Source organism: Mytilus californianus, unplaced genomic scaffold (assembly GCF_021869535.1).
Source record: "Mytilus californianus isolate M0D057914Y unplaced genomic scaffold, xbMytCali1.0.p SCAF_10, whole genome shotgun sequence".
Classification (NCBI taxonomy): domain Eukaryota; kingdom Metazoa; phylum Mollusca; class Bivalvia; order Mytilida; family Mytilidae; genus Mytilus; species Mytilus californianus.
This window is the reverse complement of record NW_026262582.1, coordinates 69,689,816-69,697,656: the sequence shown is the minus strand read 5'-3', so window position 1 is coordinate 69,697,656 and position 7,841 is coordinate 69,689,816. Positions and strand designations below refer to the sequence as shown.

The window sequence follows — 7,841 nt, the reverse complement described above, 5'->3', positions numbered from 1 at the left end:
ACCTACCTATTGTATTTATAGTTAATTAGTTCTCGTCCTGAACATGCATGAAATATTTGCCACTGGACGTTAAGCAACCAAAAATCAATCAATCAGGTACTGGATAATTAAATGATAAAATGATACAAAATTATGTAAACTTTCTCTCCAGCCCAAAATAAAACGACCAAAGGCGAAGTCCGTAAATTATGAAAGCTCATTCTGGAATATGATTGCAAACAGTGCATTCACACATTTAAAATCCAATAAAAACTTTGATTTTTTATAACAGTATAGACATAATAGAATAATATTCTTGTCAGAGACAAAAGCCGTTACAAATTTAAATCATTTAAATTGTTTAAATCCTAATGCATGTAACGTGTAAAAAGTTATACAATGTGAAGAAAAAAGATAGTATACAAAATCGTGACCCTAAACTCAAGTTGTCAATATTATCGATTTCTTAATCAATACACCTTTAGAATTTAAATGTAAACTATCCGATCAATACACAGAAGTGGATTTTAGTCATTTAAAAAGAAAATTAAAATGGACGCCAATTCCTGATGATCAGGTATGTTTATGTTTTCTTACTCCTGTTGTTCTTACTAGAAATAAAGTATACAATTTTGAAATATGAAGAATTCTCAGGGAACATTGGGTTTTTTTTTTCGGAATGTAAACAACAACATGCTGTTTCGGCGGCTGGAACATGTTGAAGCATTTTCCTGTCTACGAATGCAATTTGTGTATACAGACATAAACATATTTTATTATCCAATCGTGGTGTCCTATTCGAATAGTACAATCATACAAACGTTGCAAGTCCATAAATAAGCAAAACAATTTTTTTTTCAATTGAAAATTAAACATAAGGATCAAGGAAAAATTAAAATATTTACAAATATATAATGTTATTTCAGGGGCGGATCCAGCCATTTTTAAAAGGGGGTTCCCAACCCAGGATAAAAGGGGGGTATCAACTATATGTCCCCATTCAAATGCATTGATCGTCAAATCCAACCCCCGGAACCCCCTGGATCCGCAACTGTATTTAATAATAATTTAATATATATATACACAAGTTATCGGACAGGTAAATTCGTGTAATATTCCTTATCGACGGTTTTAACTTTAACTTATAAAAGTAGACAAGACGTAAAAAATGAAATGATGATTTGAAAAGCGTCAATTAAATTAACAGGTCAAAGAGCAACAGTAACGACAACTGCAATGTGATTTCATATATATATATATGTGTAGAAATTAAGAATATTTTGCAGTATTTTGATGGCATTAATTTTTTGATTATTATTATTTAATAATATTATAGATTCTTCAAACGCATTGAAAACCATATTCTATACTACTTGCGTCGGATGAAATTCTGTACTTTTATATGCAAAATATTTAAAAGGCTTTTTTCTATTTTATCACATACCTCACGTTTACTGACAAACACATGGTTTTATTTCAATTAGCATTTACTAAAACTTTATAGCGTGTTTAAAAATACCTCGAAAGTTTAAGATTGGCATTACAATTTTAATGGGTTTTTTAATCAGGCCAATCTATAATACTATAACAACGAGGTCCAATTTGTTAGCCGTCATGACGTAAACACGACGAATCAAAGAATACAACTTTATATATAACTAATACATGTATAGGACAATGGTGTTGATTAAAAATTACACCATTCCAGACCCTTTTGTTTTCCACATAATTAATATTGCCAATAATTAACAAGTTCTGGGTCAAATCCGGTATCGATACCAATAGTATATGTCATATGTATGTATGTTCTGTATCTTCCTCCTTTAATAAGAGCACTACCATGGGCCATGGTATAATTGAGGACATTTAACACACTGTATCGGTACAGATTTTTCTAGGCATTATGTAAAATGCATGAAAACATTAGTCAATATACAAGTTGCCTAAATCTTACAGGCATTTTAGAATATATATATATATATACTATACTAGAACACACCCGCGACATCGCATTTTTATTACTGAAAAACAACATATATATACGGACCCATATTTTGAAAAAAAGGGGAAACTAAGTTACGTTAAGAGCTTGCTGTTCGGTGTGAGCCAAGGCTCCGTGTTGAAGTCCGTACTTTGACCTATAATTGTTTACTTTTTACACATTGTGACTTGGATGGAAAGTTGTCTCATTGTTACTTATACCACATCTTCTTATTTCTATCTAGAACATATAAAAAGTCTATGCGCATGCATTAACCATATATGTTGATCAATAAGGGGCCAGGCACCCTGCCCCTTAAATCCCCCTCTGTTAAAGATGTGGAATAAGAACTTGTATTTCGTACTATTCTAGTATACCAAAATGTCCCTGTGTACAAGTTTACGTGCTTCATTGATAGTAGTGTCCCGAGTCTGTCAAACAATGACGATGCTGTAAAATTTTCTATGAGTGTTTTGAATGAGAATCTTTTATTTCTGTATTCTGTAAATTTAACGTTTGTTTTTATCTTTTAAACTAACAAATGAATGCTTATTCTGTAAGACTCTCATGTAAATGAGTTTACTATTATTTTTTTCTGTAATAATATGATTCTTTTATTCTGTCCGTCTTTCATTTCTGATTTACTTAAATCTTTAATTTTCCAGAGTTATTCTTATACTCTTCCCCCACCCCCAATTTTTTCTATACTCTATATTTTTGCCCATTATTCTCTATTCCTTTAACCCCACCTAGACACTCTTCTGCTCGAAGTCAGTGACAGTTAGCTATTATAGTAACATGTAAGCAAAAATATATATAATGTATGATAACCAATGTGAAAGCTGTAATAAAACCACACGACAAAGATGTGATTAAGTCTAAATATGTTATGTAATAAATTTGAAGTCACAAGCTTTTCTCAAATTCACATTTATTTTCAGCTGATTCCCAAGACAACGAAAATGGCGGACCCAGTAATACAAACAGCAGAACAACAAATCACGTGCACAATTTGCTTTGACATTTTTGACGAACCGAAATCGTTGCCATGCCTACACACGTTTTGCAAGAAATGTATCGGTGATCATATTCTTCATCATTCTGAATTTGCACGCCGGATGGGATACCACTGTCCAGTTTGCAGAGGATTCGTTCTCGCTCCGACAGGGAAGGAATTTTCCCCACATCTATGGGTTGAAAGTTTACCAAACAATCACAACATTGTATCAATGATTTCCGCATATACTACGCCAAGACCCTATTACCTAAACCCATGCGCCGTCCATCCGAACAAAGAACTTGAATTTTACTGTGTTGATCATGAACTGTACATATGCTCGTTGTGCTCTTTGCAGCACCGGAAGTGTGACGAGGTTCTTTCACGGGAAGAAGCGGAAGATCTTCCACGCAAAGTAACTCCTTCAACAGATAGCACAGAGGAGCGTTACATATCCTACTTATTTGATCAATGCAACGAAATAGAACATCTAATGGACAGTAGAAAGGAAATTATAAGCCGAATCGACCAATCGGAAGAGGAAATAAAGAGCCGAATAACTACAACAAGTCGCAAGGCAACCGATCTCATAAAATCACAGGAAGAAAAAGTTATCAACCAGCTTTCGAAACTCAAATCGAAGGAGGTGCACAAAATTGAATCCGATATTCGCAAATGCCAAAAGGCCAATGAAAAATGTAAAAGGTCTCTTCAAAGTCTACAGGAAGCCAGAGATAAAGAAGACGCGGAAGATATGGCAAATACATTGGAAAACGTGAAAAAAGAATACGAAGCCAACAGCAGAAAAATCCGAGAACTCTCGAGGAAAACGTTCAGAAACACGATTGACTTCCAAATTAATTCGTCAATAGAAAATTTCATAACTGATTTCCAGTCCTTTGGGAGTGTTGAATTTATACGAGACGATGGAATACCCCAGACACTATGTTCTTCATCATCTGAATCTGCTTCTTTGCCAACTCCAAGTCAACGTTGTCCAAGACCATCCAAGTCAGCTACAAGCAGACGACGAGATTTTTCACCAAATTCATCGTGCCCATCTTTTGGCGTTGGAGGCGATCGGGATGACCGCCCTCGTACAGTGCAGTCTCAACGCATTCGGTCTGCTTCGTCCGTTGATTATGCTGAGACACGTGGGGCCAGCGGTTTTTATATAAGTGAGGGAGCACACATTGAAGTATCGCAACAAAGTAAACAGCCATCTTGGATCACTGGAATAGCTATTTTGGATAACGGCAATGTGATAGTTGTTGATCATGCCAATGAAACAGTATCACTTTACGATACCACTTATGTCAAAATTTCAGAAATTGTGGTGGCACCGGCTCCTTACGATACTACGACTATCTCAAATACCGAGTTACTTGTGACAAGGCCGGATATTGACAATCTTCTAGCTATAAATGTGTATGGACAAGGAGAATTAAAGTACGGAGCCTCGTTCCAAACAGGTCTTAAAGCAAAATCAATCAGCCATGACAATAGTCATCTAGCCGTCTGCAGCAGCACAAAACTCCAAATCTACGTTAAGCACATTGGACGATGGCGAAAACACGAGGAACATTCATTTGATCGCACGAAATTCACATATGTCGCAATTGACGGTGTAAAGGAGCGAATATTCATTACGGACCAAAAATACCCTGAACCGGAACTTCTCTGTCTAACGTACGATGGAGACATCCGTTGGCGTTTTCTGCACCCGGATCTTGGATTTCCGTCCGGAATCGCGTTATGTAGTGGTCATATTTATGTTGCATCATGGGATAGGGCAACTGTACTCAGAGTTACATACAACGGTTCTTATGAAGGGACTGGAATACAACGAGGTATACAGTTTCCATGGAAACTTACGGTTACAGCAAGACACAACAAACTTTTACTATCACAACATAAGAACACGCTATCTCAGGAGGCGAGACGAATCATTCGATTTTTCTCCCTAGACGCAGAAATGTAAATTTTAAAGTGCTTTCAGTATATGTTTTTTATCTTTGTTTTTCTCTTTTAAATCTTAGAGGTTAAAAACCGCCAGTCGTCATTTGTAGATATTGCTTATTTTATTTTTTGCATCTCGGAGCTTCATTTAGAAAACAAGTGATCAACACAACATTTGTCTTCAGCTAGACATGAATATTTTTTTTAATTTACTAACTATTGTAATGATAAAATGATCCGATATCACTTCTTCCTTCACCTGAAAGGATAATTTCAAAATTTGACAAAAATGAGTAGATACGTCAAGGAGACATCAAGCGAACAACACATAATATCGTAAGGCATCTTATTCTTGGTTCAAAATACGCTCTTCAACACGAGAATGAATTTCAAATGAATGTTTTTAGAAGGGATTGTGACAGTTTCAAATCAAAGCCTTGTTTTTTTTTAGCTTATGCTTAAAAAGTTTATCTTTGTTGGTAATGTCTTCGTTATTTAAATGAAATCTGTGATAAATGATCATCAATTTGTTATGGATATAATTGTTTTATTATAGTCTTTGAAGTACATTTATTTCGATTTTCAAAAATTCTTTTATTGCAGTCTTGGAAGTACATTTATTTAGATGAAGTAAATGTATTTAGATTTTCAGAAGATCGGTAATTTAGAAGACCTTTTAACGACGACAGAATATTTGTCTGATCATTGTTATTTTTCATGTTACCATTCGTGTTAACATGGTTTCGTCTAGTAGTATTGTAAAGAAATCTGTGATATTTTTTTCTTATTAAAGATAATGAACATTTTGTTTTGTACTCAGAAATATAACGAAGTAAACCAAAATAGAGAATTCAATCAGATTTTATACAAGCAACAGTTTTTAATTGTCTCCAAACTTAGAACGTCAATGCGAGAACAAACAAAACATACAACTTACAGTAAACAAGACATCTCAGTCTAATTAAAAAAAAATATCAAAGACAATGCAAAAAAAAATTTGTTATGTGTTCAAAAACATCACGAAATAATATAAAATAAGGAAATAAATCAGGCATTATACAAGCATCTGCGATATGGTGCAACAGTACTTAATTTTGTCTTTTCAAATTTAATGGCTCAAACTAAGGTCAAGCAAGAGGAAACAAAAGACAATAATATTAACGGCACCAGTATTACTGCACCAGATGGTCATTTTGACAATGCTCGTCTCTTCAGCGATGCCCGAGGCCAAAATATTTGAAAAACCAAAACTTATACAATCGTTGAAGAGCTGATCAAACCAAAAAGGACCTAAAGTATAGCCAAATTGCGTTTAAAATACACAAAAAACTTACAGTAAATCAGACATTAAAACAAAATATCAAAGATAGTAAATTTTTGTGTGTGTCCCCAAAAACACTTACGTAATAAACAAAAGTACTGAATTGAATTAGACTGTATATAAGCAAACATCCGGGACATTGTGCAACAGTACTTATGTCTTTTCAAAATTACTGGTTCCTTATTAGGACGTCAATGTGACAGTAAACAGCAAACCAGATATGTATATGTCACCTAGCTTTCTGTGTGCTAGGAACCGTCTTAAACTTGCAATGATAAGAGATTTGCTCCATGTTTAAGTGTTTGTATGAATGACGTAGGAAACTGCAATAAATGCAGTATTTACACGGAGGTTAAAATATGAAGATGTGGTATGATTGCCAATGAGACACCTATCCACCCGGGACCAAATGACGTAGGTTTAAGCAACTATTGATCACCGTACGGCCTTCAACAATGAGCAAAACTAAAACCGTATATACAGTAAGCTATAAAAGGCTCCGACATGACAAAATGTGAAAATTCAACCAAGATTAGAAAATCAATTATTTTATCTTAGGATCGTATTTTTAAAGACTAAATTATGTGACACTTACAAAACTATTGCATCAGAATAGAACTGTGATTCTAAGATGGAGAACAGGAATAAAAGCCATGCTCCTTTGCTTTTTATATAATTTTGTTATCAACTTCTGACATTAATATTTATTGATAATGTGCATTGGTATATATCATGGTTGATGTCAATTGTTTTTGGAAACTTCAAGAAACATATATTATCGTTTTAAATACCTTCGACAGATGTGCAACAATCGACATGTGTCTATGCAATATGTCAAGTTATAGCTGGTCACTTTTGGTCAAATAGCTCCTAACGTTTCTGTGTATTTATACAATCATAGTATTCAACGTATTTATACACACATAGTATTCAACGTATTTATACACTGATAGTATTCAACGTATATATACACTACACTCATAGTATTCAACGTATATATACACTCATAGTATTGAACGTATTTATATACACTCATAGTATTCAACGTATTTATTCACTCATAGTATTCAACGTATATATACACTACACTCATAGTATTCAACGTATATATAGACTCATAGTATTCAACGTATTTATACAACCATAGTATTCAACGTATTTATACAAACATAGTATTCAACGTATTTGTACAACCATAGTATTCAACGTATTTGTACAACCATAGTATTCAACGTATTTGTACAACCATAGTATTCAACGTATTTGTACAACCATAGTATTCAACACTCATAGTAGTCAACGTATTTATACACTCATAGTAGTAAACGTATTTATACACCCATAGTAGTCAACGTATTTATACACTCACAGTAGTTAACGTATTTATACACTCACAGTAGTCAACGTATTTATACACTCACAGTAGTCAACGTATTTATACACTCACAGTAGTCAAAGTATTTATACACTCACAGTAGTCAACGTATTTATACACTCATAGTAGTCAACGTATTTATACAACCATAGTAGTCAACGTATTTATACACTCACAGTAGTCAATTTATACACTCATAGTAGTCAACGTATTTATACAACCACATAGA

General features: G+C 33.9%; 1 protein-coding gene across 1 annotated transcript; it reads left to right on the top strand.

The window, feature by feature from the left end:
• The first annotated feature begins 478 nt into the window (after positions 1-478).
• Positions 479-5,722, top strand: LOC127718420 (tripartite motif-containing protein 5-like). Its single transcript, XM_052224437.1, has 2 exons — positions 479-556; positions 2,902-5,722. Exon 2 carries the CDS (start codon positions 2,923-2,925, stop codon positions 4,936-4,938), a length of 2,016 nt encoding a protein of 671 aa, XP_052080397.1. The 5' UTR covers positions 479-556; positions 2,902-2,922; the 3' UTR covers positions 4,939-5,722.
• Positions 5,723-7,841: the final 2,119 nt, after the last annotated feature.

Coding starts and splice junctions, on each gene's coding strand:
- LOC127718420 (XM_052224437.1), top strand. CDS start 2,923: ATGGCGGACCCAGTAATACAAACAGCAGAACAACAAATCACGTGCACA.